The following is a 23,128-nucleotide window of genomic DNA, read 5'->3' on the forward strand; positions in this document are numbered from 1 at the left end:
TTAATCATGGCTAAAGCTAACGTGAACAGCTGAAACGCGTTGGAATTTTTATATATATATAAAAAAAGAGCTCAACGAGTTTCGACTGTTCAGGCCTTAATCATGACTAAAGCTAACGTGAACAGCTGAAACGCGTTGGAATTTTTATGGCTGTTCCACTGTGTACAATACAAGGGCAACTTTGACGCCGACTTATACCCATGTGTCGGCTTTGTGGTACAGCAATAAGAGCCTGAAAAGGGGTGTTACCCTTCTGTACGCTATTTCACACTTACAAAAAAAAAACGAAACTAAAAACTTTGGGCTATAAATACTCTTTGGGGTCCATTTATTAAAAATAATTTCACATACCCATTCACTCTGCATGTACATTCGTTGTTCTGTGCCAATAGGGCAAAAACAAAAATGATCCGTAGGCTATTTTCTCTTCTAAACGAATGTCCTCCTATTGTGGGCTAGTAGTAAAATACCACATTATGGCCACTAGATGGAGCTGAGGAGCATAGGAAATATGTATTTGTAATAATAAGAGATACAATGTAATTATTCTGGAGAACGCTAGAGGGAATTGGGCAATGTAAGCAATGTGGCATGCGATCGCTGCCCGGTGAACGTCACATCAGCTGCGTTATAAATCCGGCGAATTTTACGGAGCCCTGGATTTTGGAAGCAAGAAAAGCTGCTCGATCCGGCTGGTGGTGGGGGGAGGCACTGACCCTATGGAAAGAGAGCCCCCCCCCATCATTACAGACTTGTGGTTTGATTTTGGTGGATGTCTGATATTTATAGAGCTCCACCTACTGGCTATTCTCCACATAGCAGCCATTTATAGCTCCAAGTGGCTGTTTTCCATCTAGAATCCCTATACAGCTCCCCCTAGTGGCTGCTCTTCACCTAGTAGCTATTTAGAGCTCCCCCTAGTGGCTGTCTGATTCTGCCCCGAAGAATAAGCTTGAATCGAATGAAAACTGGTCACCAATGCTATTCTCTAGTGGATCTTTAGATCCCCACCTAGTGGCTGTTCTTCACCTAGTAGCCATCTAGAGGTCCACCTAGTGGCTGTTCTCCCTCTAGTGGCTTTTTAGATCCCCACCTAGTGGCTGTTCTTCACCTAGTAGCCATCTAGAGGTTCACCTAGTGGCTCTTCTCCCTCTAGTGGCTGGCTTTTTAGAGCTCCACCTAGTAGCCATCTAGATTTCCACCTAGTGACTGTTCTTCACCTAATAGCTATTTAGATCTCCACCTAGTGTCTGTTCTCCATCTAGTGGCTGTTTTTTTTAGAGCTTCACCTAGTGTCTGTTCTCCATCTAGTGGCTGTTTTTTTTAGAGCTTCACCTAGTGTCTGTTCTCCATCTAGTGGCTGTTTTTTTTAGAGCTTCACCTAGTGGCTGTTCTTCACCTAGTAGCCATCTAGAGCTCCACCTAGTGGCTGTTCTCCCTCAAGTGGCTCTTTAGAGCTCCACCTAGTGTCAGTTCTCCCTCTAGTGGCTGTTTTTTTAGAGCTCCACCTAGTGGCTGTTCTCCCTCTAGTGGCTTTTTAGAGCTCCACCTAGTGGCTGTTCTTCACCTAGTAGCCATTTAGAGCTCCACCTAGTGGCTGCTCTTCACCTAGTAGCCATTTAGAGCTCCACCTAGTGGCTGCTCTTCACCTAGTAGCCATTTAGAGCTCCACCTAGTGGCTGTTCTCCCTCTAGTGGCTTTTTAGAGCGCCACCTAGTGGCTATTCTTCACCTAGTAGCCATCTAGAGCTCCACCTAGTGGCTGTTCTCCCTCTAGTGGCTCTTTAGAGCTCCACCTAGTGGCTGGCTTTTTAGAGCTCCTCCTAGTGGCTGTTCTTCACCTAGTAGCCATCTAGAGCTCCACCTAGTGGCTGTTCTCCATCTAGTGGCTCTTTAGAGCTCCGCCTAGTGGCTGTTCTCCCTCTAGTGGCTGTTTTTTTAGAGCTCCACCTAGTGGCTGTTCTCCCTCTAGTGGCTTTTTAGAGCTCCACCTAGTGGCTGTTCTTCACCTAGTAGCCATCTAGAGCTCCACCTAGTGGCTGTTCTCCATCTAGCTGTTATTTAGCGCTCCACCTAATGGTTGTTCTTCACCCAGTGGCTCTTTAGATCTCCACCTAGGAGCTATTTAGAGCTCCACCTAGTGGCTGTTCTTCATCTAGTATTTCTTTACAGCGCCCCCTAGTGGCTGATCCTTACCTAGTAGCTTTTAAGAGCTCCACCTAGTGGCTGTTTATGACCTAGTAGCTTTTTAGTGCTCCACCTAGTGGCTGCTCTTCACCTAGTAGCTATTTAGAGCTCCACCTAGAGGCTGTCTGATTCTGCCCCAAATAATAAGCTTGACTTGAATGCAAACTGGTAACACCATGCTATTCTCTAGCAGCCATTTAGAGCTCCACCTAGTGGCTGTTCTCCATCTAGTGGCTCGGCTCTTTAGAGCTCCACCTAGTGGCATTTCTCCCTCTAGCTGCTATTTAGAGCTCCACCTAGTGGCTATTAGAGCTCCACCTAGTTTCTGGTCTCATTCTAGTGCAGTAGTTCTCAACTCCTGTCCTCAGAAACCATTAACAGGCCAGATTTTAAGTATTACCTTGGGGAGATGCAGACTAGAATAGTGCAATCACTGAGCGGCAAATGATATCACCTGTGATGTATTTCAGTTATCTTGCAAACCTGACCTGTTAGTGGGTCATGAGGACAGGAGTTGATAACCACTGCTCTAGTGGCTCTTTAGGAGCGCCACCTAGTGGCTGTTTTTCACCTAGTATCTATTTACAGTTTCACCTAGTGGCAATTCTCCACCTAGAAGTTATTTAGAGCTCCACCTAGTGGCTGTTCTTCACCTAGTATCTATTTAGAGCGCCACCTAGAGGCCGTCTTATTCTACCCCGTTGAATAAGCTTGAATTGAATACAAACTGGTCATATAAAATTTCCCGGGAACATTTAAACACTTACTACTGCTGACAGCTTCCAGCGCTTTAATGGTCTCCTTAGTCAGCCGCTGAACTACCAGCCACGCAGTATATGTCCTACATAAGGCTTGAAAGTTAAAGGAGAAGTTTTGTAAAAGGAGTGCAAAGCAGCACTGGAACAAGGTCCTTTAGCACTTAAGGTAAAAAAAACAAAAAAAAACAAAAAAAAAGGGCCAAAGTGCGCCCCTTCCCCCCCCATGAGCTACTCCAGCAGCACAGGTCACAGGTCCTGCCCTACCACTGCCCCCTTCCTGCTAAAGCGGCCTCTTTTGCCTTCCCCTCAGGCTCAGCCCTGTAATGAGGGTCAGTCACCTTACAGCCATTGTAGGTGGCAGTATAGCCCCACAATGATTGACCACAAACCTTACTTCCTGCAGGTGGCAGTATAACCCCACAACGATTGATCCTAAACTTTGTGGGGCGATACTGCCACCTACAGGAAGGAAAGTGTGGCTTATACGGCCACCAAGAGGATTAAACCTTGCTTCCTGTAGGTGGCCGTATAACCCTACAATGTTAAATTACAAGCCTTGCTTCCTGTAGGTGACATTATAAACCTACAATGATTGATCCTAAACTTTGTGGGGCTATACTGCCACCTACAGGAAACAAAAGTTTGGGTTATACGGCCACCTACAGGATTAAACTTTGCTTCCTGTAGGTGGCAGTATAACCCTACAATGTTCAATTACAAGCCATGCTACCTGTAGGTGGCAGTATAACCCTACAATAATTTATCACAAACCTTGCTTCCTATAGGTGGCAGTATAACCCCACAATAATTGATCCTAAACTTTGTGGGGCGATGCTGCCACCTACAGGTAGGAAAGTGTGGGTTATACGGCCACCACAAGGATTAAACCTTGCTTCCTGTATGTGGCCGTATAACCCTACAATGTTCAATTACAAGCCTTGCTACCTGTAGGTGGCAGTATAACCTTACAATGTTCAATTACAAGCCTTGCTCCCTGTAGGTGGCAGTATAATCCTACAATAATTGACCACAAGCATTGCATCCTGTAGGTGGCAGTATAACCCCACAATGATTGATCCTAAACTTTGTGGGGCTATACTGCCACCTACAGGAAACAAAGTGTGGGTTATACGGCCACCTACAGGATTTAACCTTGCTTCCTGTAGGTGGCAGTTTAACCCTACAATGTTCAATTACAAGCCTTGAAAACTGTAGGTGGCAGTATAACCCTACAATGTTCAATTACAAGCCTTGATACCTGTAGGTGATAGTTAGACCCACAAAGTTTAGGATCAATCATTGTAGGGTTATACGGCCACCTAGAGGATTTAACCTTGCTTCCTGTAGGTGGCAGTATAACGCTACAATGCTAAAATTACAAGCCTTGCTACCTGTAGGTGGCTGTATAATCCTACAATAATTGACCACAAACTTGGCTTCCTGTAGGTGGCAGTATAATCCTACAATGTTCAATTACAAGCCTTGCTACCTGTAGGTGGCAGTATAACCCATCACAAAACTTGTTACCTTCACAATAAATAAAAACTTTAGGAAAACAATGGCGGGGTTCCTGGAAGTCTAAAAAGTCGGCAGGCACTGGATTCATCACAATTGCACCGGGGGGGGGGGGGGGGGGGTTCAGTGCATCACTACATTACAACAGGTACACTTTAAAAATCGCATAGAAAAAATGTACGTCCGATATGAAAAAAACGAAACAAAAACAACATTAAAAATAGGAAAAACGATAAAAAGGAGGAAAACGAAGGTCATAACTTAAAGATTTCATCCTCGCGATCTCGGAGGGTGGAGGTGCGGGTAGTCACTGTTAAGGGGACCGGTCCGAGTAATGAGCGTTGCTGAGTCTGTGGGGAGCCCTCCCGAGACCTGCCGAGACCGGGACTTTGGTAGCCGCCGCCGCCGGGCGCTGCGTCTTCCTCGGGAGCCCTGGCGAGAAAAAATAAATAAATGAAAAATACACGGAATCATTCAAACTTTATTAAATGTGACATCAAACGTCCATCAATCTGCTATCTGCAGCTTTCAATGCAATGATCCCCGGTGATCCTGCCACTCGGCCGCACAGAATTCTAATCCTCCTCCATAAAGAGGTCACATGACCACCACCTCCCCTTCAGACTTGTAACCACTGAAGTGAGCCCACAGCAGCGTCTTCCCCAGGAAAAGAGAGAAACTCATTCCTTTTATCTCTCCCAGCAAGACGGTCTTTAGAAAGAAGTATGGAGACTTCAACCTTCCCATACTGCATAATCTAAAAGCAGCGCCGCGGCTTAGTGGTTAGCACTGCTGCCTTGCTAGTACTGGACTCCCAGGTTCATAGCCTAGCCAGGATGCCATCTACATGGATTTTGCATGATCTCCCAGTAGCTTAATGGTTAACACTGGGGGGGTCTCAGGTTCAAGACCCAGCCAGGATGCTACATACAGTGAGGAAAATAAGTATTTGAACACCCTGCTATTTTGTAAGTTCTCCCACTTGGAAATCATGGAGGGGTCTGAAATTGTTATCGTAGGTGCATGTCCACTGTGAGAGACATAATCAAAAAAAAAATTCCAGAAATCACAATGTATGATTTTTTTAACTATTTATTTGTATGATACAGCTGCAAATAAGTATTTGAACACCTGAGAAAATCAATGTTAATATTTGGTACAGTAGCCTTTGTTTGCAATTACAGAGGTCAAACGTTTCTTGTCGTTTTTCACCAGGTTTGCACACACTGGAGGAGGGATTTTGGCCCACTCCTCCACACAGATCTTCTCTAGATCAGTCAGGTTTCTGGGCTGTCGCTGAGAAACACGGAGTTTGAGCTCCCTCCAAAGATTCTCTATTGGGTTTAGGTCTGGAGACTGGCTAGGCCACGCCAGAACCTTGATATGCTTCTTACAGAGCCACTCCTTGGTTATCCTGGCTGTGTGCTTCGGGTCATTCTCATGTTGGAAGACCCAGCCTCGACCCATCTTCAAAGCTCTAACTGAGGGAAGGAGGTTGTTGCCCAAAATCTCGCAATACATGGCCCGGTCATCCTCTCCTTAATACAGTGCAGTCGCCCTGTCCCATGTGCAGAAAAACACCCCCAAAGCATGATGCTACCACCCCCATGCTTCACAGTAGGGATGGTGTTCTTGGGATGGTACTCATCATTCTTCTTCCTCCAAACACGGTTAGTGGAATTATGACCAAAAAGTTCTATTTTGGTCTCATCTGACCACATGACTTTCTCCCATGACTCCTCTGGATCATCCAAATGGTCATTGGCAAACTTAAGACGGGCCTTGACATGTGCTGGTTTAAGCAGGGGAACCTTCCGTGCCATGCATGATTTAAAACCATGACGTCTTAGTGTATTACCAACAGTAACCTTGGAAACGGTGGTCCCAGCTCTTTTCAGGTCATTGACCAGCTCCTCCCGTGTAGTCCTGGGCTGATTTCTCACCTTTCTTAGGATCATTGAGACCCCACAAGGTGAGATTTTGCATGGAGCCCCAGTCCGAGGGAGATTGAAAGTCATGTTTAGCTTCTTCCATTTTCTAATGATTGCTCCAACAGTGGACCTTTTTTCACCAAGCTGCTTGGCAATTTCCCCGTAGCCCTTTCCAGCCTTGTGGAGGTGTACAATTTTGTCTCTAGTGTCTTTGGACAGCTCTTTGGTCTTGGCCATGTTAGTAGTTGGATTCTTACTGATTGTATGGGGTGGACAGGTGTCTTTATGCAGCTAATGACCTCAAACAGGTGCATCTAATTTAGGATAATAAATGGAGTGGAGGTGGACATTTTAAAGGCAGACTAACAGGTCTTTGAGGGTCAGAATTCTAGCTGATAGACAGGTGTTCAAATACTTATTTGCAGCTGTATCATACAAATAAATAGTTAGAAAATCATAAATTGTGATTTCTGGAATTTTTTTTTTTTTTGATTATGTCTCTCACAGTGGACATGCACCTACGATGACAATTTCAGACCCCTCCATGATTTCCAAGTGGGAGAACTTGCAAAATAGCAGGGTGTTCAAATACTTATTTTCCTCACTGTACATGGAGTCTGCATGCTCACCCTTTGCTTATTATTGGCGTAGTGGCTAGCACAGGGGTCCTAGGTTTAAGGCCCAGCTATCTACATGGACTCTGCATGATCTCCCTGTGGCTTAGTGGTTAGCACTGCTGCCTTGCGGTACAGTGGTCCTAGATTCAAATCCCAGCCATGATGCTACCCAAAGGAATTTGCATGGTGGACCCAGACAGGATATTAACCACATTCATTTTCCCCGGGCTTGCTAGTGGCCTAGAGGTCAGCACTCCTGCCCTGCAGAACTGGGGTCCTAGGTTCAAATCTCAGCCAGGATGCCATCTACATGGAGTTTGCATGCTTTCCCTGTGCTTGCTAGTGGCTTATTGGTTTAGCACTGGGGCCCCAGGTTTAAGACCCAGACAGAATGTCATCTACATGGGAGTTTGAATGTTTTCCCTGTGGCTTAGTGGTTAGCACTGCTGCCTTGCAGCACTGGGGGGGGGGGGGGGGGGGAGATTCAAATCCCAGCCAGAATGCCACCGACATGTAGTTTGCCTGTGCTTGCTAATGGGTTAGCACTGTTGACTTGCAGTGCTGGGATAAGTTCCCTAATCACCCAAGGGTGAAAAAGTGTACCCACCTTCATAAGCTGTGAAGGGATTCAATAGCCTAGGTTGCAGGCTCTGCCATTTTTTGCGCCCCCCCCCCCCTCTTTTTTTCTGAAGGGATGGAGGCTGTCCCCTTCGCTATCTCTTGGCCGGGCCAAGGGGTGGGAGCTGCAGTGCTGGGATAAGTTCCTTTAACACCCAAGGGTGGAAAAGTGCACCTCCCTTAATAAGCTGTAAATTAATCCAACAGTATAGGTTGCAGGCCCTGCCTTGTTTGTGCTCCCCCTCTTACTGAAGTGAAGGTGGCTGCCCCTTTGCTATCTATTGGCTGGGCCAAGAAGTGGGGGCTGCAGTGCTGGGATAAATTCCCTTAGCACCCATGGGTGAAAAAGTGTACCCACCTTCATAAGCTGAAAAGGGATTCAATAGCCTAGGTTGCAGGCTCTGCCCTTTTTGTGCCCCTTTGCTACCCCTTTGCCTGGGCAAAAGAGGTGGGAGCTGCAGAACCGGCATAAGTTCCTTTATCACCCAAGGGTGAAAAAGTGCACCCCCCACTCTATAAAGTTGTGAATCAATTCAACAGCTTAGGTTGCAGGCCCTGCCTTTTTTATGTCCCCCTCCTTTCTGCTGAAGTGAAAGAGGCTACCCCTTTGCTATCCCTTGGCCTGGTGTGGGGGCTGCAGTGCCGAGATAAGCTCTTTTAGCACCCAAGGATGAAAACTGAACCCTCCTCCATAAGCTGTGAATTAATGCGACAGTATAGGTTGCAGGCCCTGCCTTGTTTGTGCTCCCCCTCCTATTGAAGTGAAGGTGGCTACCCCTTTGCCATCCCTTGGCCTGGGCCAAAAGGGTGGGAGCTGCAGAGATGGGATAAGTTCCTTTATCACCCAAGGGTGAAAAAAGCAACCCCCCCACTCCATAAGCTGTGAACTAATTCAACAGTATAGGTTGGAGGTCCTGCCCTTTTTGTGCTCCCCCTCCTACTAAAGGGAAGGCAGCTGCCCCTTTGCTACCCCTTGGGCTGGGTGGAAGCTGAAAAGCTGGGATAAGTTCCCTAAGCACCCAAGGGTGAAAAAGTGTACCTCCCTCCATAAGCTGTGAACGGATTTAACGGCTTAGGTTGCAGGTCCTGCCCTTTTCTGTGCTCCCCTCCTACTGAAGTGAAGGCGGTTGCCCCTTTGCTACCCCTTGGGCTGGGTGGAAGCTGAACAGCTGGGATAAGTTCCCTAAGCACCCAAGGGTGAAAAAGTGCACCCCCCCACTCTATAAGCTGTGAACTAATTCAACAGTATAGGTTGCAGGTCCTGCCCTTTTTTGTGCTCTCCCTCCTACTGAAGTGAAGGCAGCTGCCCCTTTGTTACCCCTTGGGCCGGGTGGGAACTGCAGTGCTGGGATAAGTTCCCTAAGCACCCAAGGGTGAAAAAGTGTACCTCCCTCCATAAGCTGTGAACGGATTTAACGGCTTAGGTTGCAGGTCCTGCCCTTTTCTGTGCTCCCCCTCCTACTGAAGTGAAGGCGGTTGCCCCTTTGCTACCCCCTTGGCCCAGTCAAGGGGTGGGAGCTGCGGTGCTGGGATAAGTTCCTTTAACACCCAAGGGTGTCTCCCCCCCCCCCCCCGCCCGGGACTTACACGCTCTCCCCCTCCCGGATCTTCTTCACGGCGGCCCTCTTGGACACCCGGATCCTGGTGTCCAGCTTGCTCATGAAGTCGCTGGCCGACACCTCGTCCCTGCGCTCTGCATGGGAGGAGCTGCGGTGAGGCCGGCTCTTCTCCTCCTTCTTCTCCGGCCGGCCCCCCATCACAGGCTCCTCCTCCGCGTCCTCCTGAACGCCGGCCCCATTGGACAGCTCCGGCTGCTCGGTCAGGACGGGGATACTGAGGTGCTTCTTCAGGAAGATGGAGTCGTTGGTGTAGAGGCGATTGGCTCGCTTGATCTGCTCCATCTGTGGGGGGGGGGGGGGGGGAGATGGGCGGAGATTAGTGCCTGAACCCCAACATATGATTCGCTGCAAATAGGCAAAGCTTGGTTTTTAGCTCTGGGGTCCCCAATATGAGGATTCCCTGTACTTCCTGTATCAGATACAAAACAGGAAGTGAAGGGCTCTGCAAAATTTCCCTTCACTTCCTGTTCTGGTGAAACTGTAGAGATTGTATAGAAAGGGGGAGAGTGAGGAAGAGGGGATGGAGGCAGCAGAGTGACCCCGTATCCCAGTATAGTGACCCCCCCCCACTCACCATCACCCCCGTATCTCAGTATGGTGACCCCCCCACTCACAGTGACCCCGTATCCCAGTATGGTGACCCCCCCCCCCACTCACCATCACCCCCGTATCTCAGTATGGTGACCCCCCCACTCACAGTGACCCCGTATCCCAGTATGGTGACCCCCCCCCCACTCACCATCACCCCGTATCTCAGTATGGTGACCCCCCCCCCACTCACCATCACCCCGTATCTCAGTATGGTAACCCCCCCCCACTCACCATCACCCCATATCTCAGTATAGTGACCCCATATCTCAGTATAGTGACCCCATATCTCAGTATAGAGACCCCGTATCTCAGTATAGAGACCCCGTATCTCAGTATAGAGACCCCGTATCTCAGTATAGAGACCCCGTATCTCAGTATAGAGACCCCGTATCTCAGTATAGAGACCCCATATCTCAGTATAGAGACCCCATATCTCAGTATAGTGACCCCATATCTCAGTATAGAGACCCCATATCTCAGTATAGAGACCCCATATCTCAGTATAGTGACCCCATATCTCAGTATAGTGACCCCATATCTCAGTATAGAGACCCCATATCTCAGTATAGAGACCCCATATCTCAGTATAGAGACCCCATATCTCAGTATAGTGACCCCATATCTCAGTATAGTGACCCCATATCTCAGTATAGTGACCCCATATCTCAGTATAGTGACCCCATATCTCAGTATAGAGACCCCATATCTCAGTATAGTGACCCCATATCTCAGTATAGTGACCCCATATCTCAGTATAGAGACCCCATATCTCAGTATAGAGACCCCATATCTCAGTATAGTGACCCCATATCTCAGTATAGTGACCCCATATCTCAGTATAGTGACCCCATATCTCAGTATAGAGACCCCATATCTCAGTATAGTGACCCCATATCTCAGTATAGAGACCCCATATCTCAGTATAGTGACCCCATATCTCAGTATAGAGACCCCATATCTCAGTATAGTGACCCCATATCTCAGTATAGTGACCCCATATCTCAGTATAGTGACCCCCACACTCTCCGTAAAAATTTATCTCAGTATATTGACACTCACCGTGTCTCCATATCTCAATATATTGACCCCCTGCACTCACCGTAACTCCGTATCTCAGTACAGTGACCCCGTATCTCAGTATGGTGACCCTGTGCACTCACCGTGTCTCCGTATCTCAGTATAGTGACCCCGTATGAGTATAGTGACCCCCACACTCACCGTGACCCCCACACTCACCGTGACCCCCACACTCACCGTGACCCCCACACTCACCGTGACCCCCATATCTCAGTATGGAGACCCCCGCACTCACCGTGACCCCGTATCTTAGTATAGTGACCGCAATCACCGCATATCTCATTATTTGACCCCGCATATGAGTATGAGTATTTGACCCCGCATATTGAACCCTGTATTTCAGGATAGTGACCCCCACACTCACTGTGTCCCTGTATCTCAGTACAGTGACCCCGTGTCTCCATATAGTGACCCCCGCACTCACGTGTCCCCCTATATCAGTACAGTGACCCCCGTATCTCCATATAGTGACTCCCGCACTCACGTGACCCTGTATATCAGTACAGTGACCCCGTATCTCCATATAGTGATTCCCGCACTCACGTAACCCCCTATCTCAGTACAGTGACCCCTTATCTCAGCACGGAGACAGTACAGTGACCCCGTATCTCAGTATAGTGACCCCGTATCTCAGTACAGAGACCCCCACACTCACCGTGACACCGTATATCAGTACAGTGACCCCATATATCCATATAGTGACCCCCGCACTCACGTGTCCCCGTATATCAGTACAGTGACCCCGTATCTCAGTACAGAGACCCCCACACTCACCGTGACACCGTATATCAGTACAGTGACCCCATATCTCCATATAGTGACCCCCGCACTCACGTGTCCCCGTATATCAGTACAGTGACCCGTATCTCAGTATAGTGACCCCTTATCTCAGTACAGAGACCCCCACACTCACCGTGACCCCGTATATCAGTACAGTGACCCCGTATCTCCATATAGTGACCCCCGCACTCACATGTCCCCGTATATCAGTACAGTGACCCGTATCTCAGTATAGTGACCCTTTATCTCAGTACAGAGACCCCCACACTCACCGTGACCCCGTATATCAGTACAGTGACCCCGTATCTCCATATAGTGATTCCCGCACACACGTAACCCCCTATCTCAGTACAGTGACCCCTTATCTCAGCACGGAGACAGTACAGTGACCCCGTGTCTCCATATAGTGACTCCCGCACTCACGTGACCTTGTATATTAGTACAGTGACCCCGTATCTCAGTATAGTGACCCCGTAGCTCAGTATGGAGACCCCCGCACTCCATATAGTGACCCCCGCACTCACGTGTCCCCGTATATCAGTACAGTGACCCCTTATCTCAGTACAGAGACCCCCACACTCACGTGACCCCCTATATCAGTACAGTGACCCCGTAGCTCAGTATAGTGACCCCGTATGATCTCCATATAGTGACCCCCGCACTCACGTGACCTCGTATATCAGTACAGTGACCCCGTGTCTCCAAATAGTGACTCCCGCACTCACGTGACCCTGTATATCAGTACAGTGACCCCGTAGCTCAGTATGGAGACCCCCGCACTCACCGTGACCCCGTATCTTAGTATAGTGACCGCAATCACCGCATATCTCATTATTTGACCCCGCATATGAGTATGAGTATTTGACCCCGCATATTGAACCCTGTATTTCAGGATAGTGACCCCCACACTCACTGTGTCCCTGTATCTCAGTACAGTGACCCCGTGTCTCCATATAGTGACCCCCGCACTCACGTGTCCCCCTATATCAGTACAGTGACCCCCGTATCTCCATATAGTGACTCCCGCACTCACGTGACCCTGTATATCAGTACAGTGACCCCGTATCTCCATATAGTGATTCCCGCACTCACGTAACCCCCTATCTCAGTACAGTGACCCCTTATCTCAGCACGGAGACAGTACAGTGACCCCGTATCTCAGTATAGTGACCCCGTATCTCAGTACAGAGACCCCCACACTCACCGTGACACCGTATATCAGTACAGTGACCCCATATATCCATATAGTGACCCCCGCACTCACGTGTCCCCGTATATCAGTACAGTGACCCCGTATCTCAGTACAGAGACCCCCACACTCACCGTGACACCGTATATCAGTACAGTGACCCCATATCTCCATATAGTGACCCCCGCACTCACGTGTCCCCGTATATCAGTACAGTGACCCGTATCTCAGTATAGTGACCCCTTATCTCAGTACAGAGACTCCCACACTCACCGTGACCCCGTATATCAGTACAGTGACCCCGTATCTCCATATAGTGACCCCCGCACTCACATGTCCCCGTATATCAGTACAGTGACCCGTATCTCAGTATAGTGACCCTTTATCTCAGTACAGAGACCCCCACACTCACCGTGACCCCGTATATCAGTACAGTGACCCCGTATCTCCATATAGTGATTCCCGCACACACGTAACCCCCTATCTCAGTACAGTGACCCCTTATCTCAGCACGGAGACAGTACAGTGACCCCGTGTCTCCATATAGTGACTCCCGCACTCACGTGACCTTGTATATTAGTACAGTGACCCCGTATCTCAGTATAGTGACCCCGTAGCTCAGTATGGAGACCCCCGCACTCCATATAGTGACCCCCGCACTCACGTGTCCCCGTATATCAGTACAGTGACCCCTTATCTCAGTACAGAGACCCCCACACTCACGTGACCCCCTATATCAGTACAGTGACCCCGTAGCTCAGTATAGTGACCCCGTATGATCTCCATATAGTGACCCCCGCACTCACGTGACCTCGTATATCAGTACAGTGACCCCGTGTCTCCAAATAGTGACTCCCGCACTCACGTGACCCTGTATATCAGTACAGTGACCCCGTAGCTCAGTATGGAGACCCCCGCACTCACCGTGACCCCGTATCTTAGTATAGTGACCGCAATCACCGCATATCTCATTATTTGACCCCGCATATGAGTATGAGTATTTGACCCCGCATATTGAACCCTGTATTTCAGGATAGTGACCCCCACACTCACTGTGTCCCTGTATCTCAGTACAGTGACCCCGTGTCTCCATATAGTGACCCCCGCACTCACGTGTCCCCCTATATCAGTACAGTGACCCCCGTATCTCCATATAGTGACTCCCGCACTCACGTGACCCTGTATATCAGTACAGTGACCCCGTATCTCCATATAGTGATTCCCGCACTCACGTAACCCCCTATCTCAGTACAGTGACCCCTTATCTCAGCACGGAGACAGTACAGTGACCCCGTATCTCAGTATAGTGACCCCGTATCTCAGTACAGAGACCCCCACACTCACCGTGACACCGTATATCAGTACAGTGACCCCATATATCCATATAGTGACCCCCGCACTCACGTGTCCCCGTATATCAGTACAGTGACCCCGTATCTCAGTACAGAGACCCCCACACTCACCGTGACACCGTATATCAGTACAGTGACCCCATATCTCCATATAGTGACCCCCGCACTCACGTGTCCCCGTATATCAGTACAGTGACCCGTATCTCAGTATAGTGACCCCTTATCTCAGTACAGAGACCCCCACACTCACCGTGACCCCGTATATCAGTACAGTGACCCCGTATCTCCATATAGTGACCCCCGCACTCACATGTCCCCGTATATCAGTACAGTGACCCGTATCTCAGTATAGTGACCCTTTATCTCAGTACAGAGACCCCCACACTCACCGTGACCCCGTATATCAGTACAGTGACCCCGTATCTCCATATAGTGATTCCCGCACACACGTAACCCCCTATCTCAGTACAGTGACCCCTTATCTCAGCACGGAGACAGTACAGTGACCCCGTGTCTCCATATAGTGACTCCCGCACTCACGTGACCTTGTATATTAGTACAGTGACCCCGTATCTCAGTATAGTGACCCCGTAGCTCAGTATGGAGACCCCCGCACTCCATATAGTGACCCCCGCACTCACGTGTCCCCGTATATCAGTACAGTGACCCCTTATCTCAGTACAGAGACCCCCACACTCACGTGACCCCCTATATCAGTACAGTGACCCCGTAGCTCAGTATAGTGACCCCGTATGATCTCCATATAGTGACCCCCGCACTCACGTGACCTCGTATATCAGTACAGTGACCCCGTGTCTCCAAATAGTGACTCCCGCACTCACGTGACCCTGTATCTCAGTACAGTGACCCCGTAGCTCAGTATGGAGACCCCAGCACTTACCGTGACCCAGTATCTCAGTACAGTGACGCCTTATCTCAGTACAGTGACCCCCACACTTACCGTGACCCCGTATCTCAGCGCCAGGCCCTGTAGGGTGTCCCCCGGCTCCACCAGGTGCTCCACCTTCTGGACTCGGGCCGGGGAGTACTGGGTTTGGACCAGACTTCCATAGGAACGGGTCCTGGTACCTCGGAGGAGCCCGGAGCCCCCCGGGGAAGAAGAAGAGGAGGAGGACATGGCTGACAGATCTCCCCTCACATGATTTCTTGTTCTTCTTCTTCTTTTAATTGAATTGCCCTGACAGGAGGAGGGGGGAAGGGACACCACAGGGTCACATGACCTCCCCCCTAGTGTGCGGCTTCCCTCCGCCTCAGAACTGCTGACAGCAGCTGGCCAGAGGTGACAGCACCGGGCGGGGCATGCCGGGAAATGTAGTCCGGGGAAAGGGGCGGGACCACGTGAAGGCGTCCAGCGCGCCCCGCCCCGGGGGGTGAAGTCACGTGTTGTGTACGGAAGTCGGGACTACATCTCCCAGGAGGCAGTGCGGTGGGGTTGTACGGAAGCCGGTGTAGTACACCGGTGTGCTGAGGAGAAAAATGTCGTTTAAGAGAGAAGGGAACGATGGGAGCCAACTGAATATACTGAGGGTGAGAGGAGGGGGCACCTGGGGGGGTAAGTATGGGGGGAGCCAGAGCATAAGTTAGGGAGAGAAAGGTGTGTGGGGGAAGGTTATCAATATGGGGCAGGGGTGGTTGTGTATATATATATGGAGAAAGTAGAGGGGAGAGGGGTAGAAGGAGAACATGTAGGTATAGATCGATGGAGGAGGGGGGCAGGTTGGTAGAAATGGGGGAGCAGGTTGGTAGAAATGGGGAAGGGGGGGCCGGTTAGTGTAAATAAGGGGGGGGAGTGGGCCGGAATAAATGGGGGAGCCGGTTGGTATAAATGGGGAAGGGTGAGTGGGTCGGTGTACATGGGGAAGCGGAACGGGTTGGTATAAATGGGGAAGGGGAGCGGGTTTGTATAAATGGGGAAGGGGAGCGGGTTGGTATAAATGGGGGAGGGGACGGGTTGATATAAATGGGGGAGCCGGTTGGTATAAATGGGGAAGGGTGAGTGGGTCGGTGTACATGGGGAAGCGGAACGGGTTGGTATAAATGGGGAAGGGGAGCGGGTTGGTATAAATGGGGAAGGGGAGCGGGTTGATATAAATGGGGGAGGGGACGGGTTGGTATAAATGGGGGAGGGGTGCAGGTTGGTATAAATGGAGGGAGTGGGTCTGTATAAATGGGGAAGGAGGCCCGGTTGGTGTAAATGGGGGAGGGCGAGTGGGTTGGTATAAATGGGGGAGGGCGAGTGGGTCGGTGTACATGGGTAAGGGGGGTTGATGTAAATGGGGGAGGGGGGCAGACTGGTATAATTGGGGGAGCGGGTTGGTATAAATGGGGAAGGAGGAGCATGCCGGTATAAATGGGGGAGGGGGGGCGGGTCTGTATAAATGGGGAGGTAGAGCGGGTCGGTGTACATGGGTAAGGGTGGGGGGGTTGGTATCAATGGGGAAGGGGGGCAGGTTGATGTAAATGGGGGAGGGGGCAGATTGGTATAAATGGGGAAGAGGGGCCAGTTGGAAATGGGGGAGGAGGAGCAGGTTGGTATAAATGGGGGAGCGGGTTGGTATAAGTGGGGGGGGGGGGTAAGCGGGATGTTGTGAATGGGGGAGAGGGAGCGGGTAGGTATAAATAGGGAAGTGGTGGTTGGTATAGATGGAGGAAGTAGAGCGGGGGGGGGGGGGCAGGTGGGCGTAGATGTAGGGAGGGGTAGAAGGGGGGACAGGTGGGTATAGATTGTGGAAGTAGAGCGTGGGTGGAGGCACTTAGTAGATGGAGAAGGGGTAGAAGGGGGGATAGTTGGGTATAGATGGGGGAGGGGGTAGAGGATATAGAAAGGAGGATGGAGGTGTTGCAGGTGGGTATAGATGGGGGGGGGGGGTTGTGAGTAGAGATGGATTGGGAGGTGGGGCAGGTCTGTATGGAGAGGGTATAAGGTTTAGAAGTGGGGGGGGGGGTTGAGGGTATAGAAGAGGGGAGCGTGGTTATCGATGGGGGAGGAGCAGGTAGGAAAAGGTGGGGGGGGGGGGTCCAAATTAGGAATAGATGGGGAGGGTGCAGCAGGATATTGAAGGGTGAATAGATGGGAGGGGCTGGTGGGTATAGGAAGGGGCTGGTGGGGGGGAAAGAGTATAGGAAGGGGTAGATGGGGGGGGGTAGAAGGAAGATAGGTGGATGTAAATGGTGTAGAGGGTAAATTGGGGGGGGAGGTAGAGAAAGGAGGGGAAGAGTATGGGGAGGGGCTACCTGTCTCATTGGACGACCCATCCAGTCAATACTCTATGGTTCCTGACCTCCTCCTTTATGTCTCCATACAGAAGCGGAGGGTGGCCGATCTCCTGGCCAGCTTCATCCCCGAGGACGAGGCCCTGCTGATGAAAAATGGAAGGTGTGTAATCCGGATTGGTCGCCTCCTTCAGGTGAAACCCGGCTACTCCCCCCCCCCCCCTCTCCCACGCTCCTATTGGTCCTTGTGATGTAAAGCTTTATTGACCAATAGGAGGACTGTGTGTGTGGGAGGCGTAGCCAATCTATGGAGATTTGCTCATAACTTCAGCTCCATCTAATTGCCTGCAATCCAGGAGGAGATCTTTTCTTTTTTCTAAAATGTTTGCAAGTGACGCATTTAAATATAAAAAACTGACCCCCGTCATGTGATGTCATTACAGGTACGCCTGCACGGTGTGTCACCACAGGCCCATCTTCGACACGATAGACATGCTCTCCATCCATCGCAATGGGAAGAAACACACAGCCAGTGAGTGCCCAAATGCACAGCTTGTTCCTCGTGGGTGTATCCTGTAGCCTCAGGGGAGGGAAATTTGGATTTGCCCATATATGTATATGCTTGTTCCTCATGGGCGTGTCTTGTAACCTCAGGGAAGAAAACTGCATATATAAACAGCCCATTCCTTATGGGAGAGAAATTGGAGACGCACATATACACAGCCCATTCCTCATAGGTGTGTCCTGTAACCTCATGGGAGGGAGATTGGAGTCACACATAAACACAACCTATTCATCATAGGCGTGTCCTGTAACCTCAGGGGAAGAAACTTAGGGTGACGCATATACACAGCCCATTCCTTTTGGGAGGGAAATCGGAGTCGCGCATATATACAGCCCATTCCTCATAGGTGTGTTTTGTAACCTTAGGGGAAGGAAATTGGAGTCGCACATAAACATAGTCCATTCCTCATGGGTGTGTCCTGTAACCTCAGGGGAGGAAACTTACAGTGAGGCATACACAGCCCATTTCTCGTAGGCGTGTCCTGTATCTTCATGGGAGGGAAATTTAGAATCAAGCATATACACAGCCCATTCCTCATGGGCGTGTCCTGTAATTTCAGGGGAAGGAAATTGGAGTCGCACATAAACAGTCCTATCCTCATGGGTGTGTCCTGTAACTTCATGGGAGGAAACTTAGGGTGATGCATATACAGCCCATTCCTTGTGGGAGGGAAATTGGAGTCATGCATATACACAGGCCATTCCTCATATTCGTATCCTCACAGGAGGAAACTTAGGGTGAGGCATATGCAGCCCATTCCTTATGGGAGGGAAATTGGAGTTGCGCAATTATATACAGCCCATTCCTCATAGGCGTGTCCTGTAACCTCAGGGGAGGGAGATTGGAGTTACACATAAACATAGCCCATTTCTCATGGGCATGGCCTGTAACCTCAGGGGAGGAAACTAAGGGTGACGCATATACACAGCCCATTCCTCATGGGTATGTCCTGTAACCTCAGGGGAAGGAAATTGGAGTCACACATAAACACAGTCCATTCCTTATGAGCATGTCCTCAGGGAAGAAAACGTAGGGTGACACATATACAGCCCATTCCTTTTAAGAGGGAAATTGGAGTCACGAATATATACGCGGCCCATTCCTCATAGGCGTGTCCTGTAACCTCATGGGAGGAAACTTAGGGTGATGCATATACAGCCCATTGCTTGTGGGAGGGAAATTGGAGTCACGCATATACACAGCCCATTCCTCATAGGCGTGTCCTGTAACCTCATGGGAGGAAACTTAGGGTGATGCATATACAGCCCATTGCTTGTGGGAGGGAAATTGGAGTCACGCATATACACAGCCCATTCCTCATAGGCGTGTCCTGTAACCTCATGGGCAGGAAATTTGAGTCCATTCCTCATTTGAGTCCATTCCTCATGGGCGTGTCTGAGGGGATGAATCTTAGGGTGCGGTATATACAGCCCATTCCTCATAGGTGTGTCCTGTAACCTCAATGGAGGGCAATTGGAGTCACGCATATAAACAGCCCATTCCTCATGGGCGTGTCCTCTAACCTCATGGGAGGAAAACTGGAGTTGCACACAAAACGGTCCAGTCCTCATGGACGTGTCCTGTAACCTCAGGGGAGGAAACTTAGGATGAGGCATATACACAGCCCGTTCCTTGTGGGAGGGAATTGAAGTCCAGCATATACACAGCCCATTCCTCATAGGCATGTCCTCTAACATCATTGGAGGAAAATTGACATGTTTTGTAACCTCAGGAAAAGCAAATTGGAGTCACACATAAACACAGTCCTATCCTCATGGGCGTGTCCTCAGGGGAGGAAACTTAGAGTGATGCATATACAGCCCATTCCTTGTGGGAGGGAAATTGGAGTCAAGCATATACACAGTCCATTCCTCATAGGTGTGTCCTGTAACCTCATGGGAGGAAAATTGGCGTTGCACACAAACCGGTCCAGTCCTCATGGGCGTGTCCTGTAACTTCAGGGGATGGTGTTACCTCAGGAGAAGCAAATTGGACTCGCACATAAACACAGTCCTATCCTCATGGGCATGTCCTCAGGGGAGGAAACTTAGGATGAGGCATATACAGCCCATCCCTTGTGGGAGGGAATTGGAGTCAAGCATATACACAGCCCATTCCTTATAGGCGTGTCCTGTAACCTCCAGGGGGGGGGAATATATCACAGCCACCTGTATACAAAGCCTGTTCCTCATGGGTGTATCTTACAACCTCAGGGGAGGGAAATTGAAGTCACCAATATAGAAGTGTAGTTGCCATTTGGGTCGTATCATGGGTTATGACCCCCCAATCCGCTCTCCTCCTCCTCTCCAGGTCTTCAGGGGTTCTACGGGAAGAAGGCGGAGCTCAGCAACGAGGTGCAGAAACGCCAACACCGCGACTACGTCCGCGCAGAGGAGGCCGGAGAGCAGGTTTGTGATGCTTCTGACACGGGGAGGGCAAAGCAACAGGTTCCTACTTATCAGTCACCCCTCCAGATACACACAGGATTTCACAAAAGTAAGTACACCCCTCACACACACACACACACAGGCCCGGATTCACGAAGCACTTACGCCGACGTATCTCGAGATACGCCGCGTAAGTGTAAATATGCGCCGTTGTATCTGTGCGCCGTGCCCACAAAACTAGATACGCCTGAAAATTGGCTTCCTACGACCGACGTAACTTGCCTACGCCGTCGTATCGTGGGCGCATATTTACGCCGGGCGCATTTGCCGCTCCCATTGATTTTCTATGCACATATGCAAATGAGGGAGATACGCTGATTCACGAACGTACTTGGGCCCCGACGCATAATATACGCGGTTTGAGTAAGTCGTACGTCCGGCGTAAAGTTATTTCCCATGCTAAGGTATGGACCAGGGAACTCAGCCGTCGTATTTTACGTAGTTTACGTAGTACGTGAATAGGGCTGGGCGTAGGTTACGTTCACGTCGTAGGAAGAGATCCGTCGAATCTTAGGGAGTAGTTCCGACGTGATTCTGAGCACGCGTGCGCCGTTCGTTATTCGTAACCTTAATGGCGCTCGGCCCATCATTTGCATGGGGTCACGCCTCATTAGCATTGCTCACGCCCACTTCCACTTACGACGACTTACGCTTTCATAACCCAGCGTAGATTCGGAAGCAAGTGGGAGCAAGTGCTTTGTGAATACTGTGCTTGCCACTCTGCGCTGCGTCGGCGTATCGTATATTCGATACGCTGGCATAAATATGCACCAATGTATGTGAATCTGGGCATATATATATATTTTCTTCTATCTTTTCATGTGACAACACTGAAGAAATGACACTTTGCTACAATGTTGTGTAGTGAGTGTACAGCTTGTATAACAGTGTACATTTTCTGTCCCCCCTCAAAATAACTCAACACACAGCCATTAACCAGTTAAGACCCGGACCAATATGCAGGTTAAGGACCTTGCCCCTTTTTGCGATTCGGCACTGCGTCGCTTTAACTGACAATTGCGCGGTCGTGCGACGTGGCTCCCAAACAAAATTGACGTCCTTTTTTCCCCACAAATAGAGCTTTCTTTTGGTGGTATTTGATCACCTCTGCGTTTTTTTCTTTTTTGCGCTATAAACAAAAATAGAGCGACAATTTTGAAAAAAATGCTATATTTTTTACTTTTTGCTATAATAAATATCCCCCAAAAACATATATAAAAAAAAACTTTTTCTTTCCTCAGTTTAGGCCGATACGTATTCTTCTACCTATTTTTGGTAAAAAAAATCGCAATAAGTGTTTTATCGATTTGGTTTGCGCAAAATTTATAGCGTCTACAAAATAGGGGATAGTTTTATTGCATTTTTATTAATATTTTTTTTTTTTTTTTACTACTAATGGCGGCGATCAGCGTTTTTTTTTTCTTCTTCGTGACTGCAACATTATGGCGGACACATCGGACAATTTTGACACATTTTTGGGACCATTGTCATTTTCACAGCAAAAAGTGCTATAAAAATGCGTGGTTTACTGTGAAAATGACAATTGCCGTTTGGAAGTTAACCACTAGGGGGCGCTGAAGGGGTTAAGTGTGACCTCATATGTGTTTCTAACTGTAGGGGGGCGGGGCTGGACGTGTGACGTCATTGATTGTGTTTCCCTATAAAAGGCATCACACGATCGATGACGGCGTCACAGTGAAGAACGGGGAAGCTGTGTTTACACACATCTCTCCCCGTTCTTAAGCTCCGGGGACCAATCGCGGGACTCCAGCGGCGATCGGGTCCCGCGGTCACGGAGCTTCGGACCCACGGCTGGGCACTTAAAGAGGACATACAGGTACGTGCTTGTGCCCAGCCGTCCTATTCTGCTGACGTATATGTGCAAGAGGCGGTTAATAATTTATTTATTTTTTACTACTAATGGCGGCGATCAGCGATTTTTATTTATTTTTATTTTTTATTTTTTTCGTGACTGCATTATGGCGGACACATCGGACATTTTTGGGAACATTGTCATTTTCACAACAAAAAGTGCTATAAAAATGCATTGTTTACTGTGAAAATGACAATTGCAGTTTGGGAGCTAACCACTAGGGGGCGCTGTAGGGGTTAAGTGTGACCTCATTTGTGTTTCTAACTGTAGGGGGGCGGGGCTGGACGTGTGACGTCAGTGATCGCCTTTCCCTATATCAGGGAACACACGATCAATGACACTACCACAACGGAGAACAGGGAAGGTGTGTTTACACTCACCTCTCCCCGTTCTTCAGCTCCGGTGACCGATCGCGGGACACCGGCGGCGATCGGGTCCCGCGGTCACGGAGCTTCGGACCCAAGGCTTGGCTTAAAGAGACACGTACAGGTACGTGATTGTGCCATTCTGCCGACGTATATTGGCGCGAAGGGGTCCTTAAGTGGTTAATGTCTAAACCGCTGGCAACAAAAGTGAGTACACCCCTAAGTGAATATGTCCAAATTGGGCACAATTAGCCATGTTCCCTCCCCCGGGGTCATGTGACTCGTTAGTGTTACAAGGTCTCAGGAAGCAAAATCCCTCCAGCCGTATCTACAGAATGTTCTCCTAATGAGCTCAGCCTGTGTAGACGCAGCATTCTATAGACCAGTGATGGGGAACCTTGCCACCCCAGA

General features: G+C 49.5%; 2 protein-coding genes and 1 long non-coding RNA gene across 10 annotated transcripts in view; 1 reads left to right on the forward strand and 2 right to left on the reverse strand.

The window, feature by feature from the left end:
- Positions 1-298: 298 nt before the first annotated feature.
- Positions 299-2,609, reverse strand: LOC120920839. 8 transcript variants are annotated; one of them, XR_005744787.1, is made up of 3 exons: positions 2,278-2,609; positions 1,509-2,236; positions 299-1,463 (listed from the first exon to the last, which is right to left on the reverse strand). It is a non-coding gene; the product is annotated as an uncharacterized LOC120920839 (long non-coding RNA). The 8 variants fall into 8 exon arrangements; XR_005744792.1 differs by having other exon boundaries at positions 1,509-2,031; positions 2,260-2,609; XR_005744789.1 differs by having other exon boundaries at positions 1,509-1,690; positions 1,796-2,609.
- Positions 2,610-4,573: 1,964 nt separating this feature from the next.
- LYSMD1 (LysM domain containing 1) lies at positions 4,574-15,579 on the reverse strand. The gene is made up of 3 exons (XM_040333179.1): positions 15,195-15,579; positions 9,213-9,526; positions 4,574-4,891 (listed from the first exon to the last, which is right to left on the reverse strand). Exons 1-3 carry the CDS (start codon positions 15,369-15,371, stop codon positions 4,714-4,716), a joined length of 669 nt encoding a protein of 222 aa, XP_040189113.1. The 5' UTR covers positions 15,372-15,579; the 3' UTR covers positions 4,574-4,713.
- A 42-nt stretch (positions 15,580-15,621) lies between these two features.
- The window catches only part of SCNM1 (sodium channel modifier 1), a 12,051-nt gene continuing 4,544 nt past the window's right edge, over positions 15,622-23,128 (forward strand). The window contains exons 1-4 of the mRNA XM_040333178.1: positions 15,622-15,781; positions 17,560-17,630; positions 17,911-17,999; positions 20,343-20,440. Of these exons, the coding sequence (XP_040189112.1) occupies positions 15,731-15,781; positions 17,560-17,630; positions 17,911-17,999; positions 20,343-20,440 (309 nt within the window). The 5' untranslated portion in view covers positions 15,622-15,730. The remainder of the gene's footprint in view (positions 15,782-17,559; positions 17,631-17,910; positions 18,000-20,342; positions 20,441-23,128) is intronic.

Source organism: Rana temporaria, chromosome 13 (assembly GCF_905171775.1).
Source record: "Rana temporaria chromosome 13, aRanTem1.1, whole genome shotgun sequence".
Classification (NCBI taxonomy): Eukaryota; Metazoa; Chordata; class Amphibia; order Anura; family Ranidae; genus Rana; species Rana temporaria.

What these genes read in the sequence shown, in the direction of transcription:
- LYSMD1 (XM_040333179.1), bottom strand. Translation starts at nt 15,371, where the DNA reads ATGTCCTCCTCCTCTTCTTCTTCCCCGGGGGGCTCCGGGCTCCTCCGA. An exon ending in CGCTGAGATACGGGGTCACG is followed by an intron (nt 9,527 to 15,194) that starts GTAAGTGTGGGG and finishes CCCCCCCCACAG; the next exon opens with ATGGAGCAGATCAAGCGAGC. An exon ending in ATCCGGGAGGGGGAGAGCGT is followed by an intron (nt 4,892 to 9,212) that starts GTAAGTCCCGGG and finishes TTTTCTCGCCAG; the next exon opens with GGCTCCCGAGGAAGACGCAG.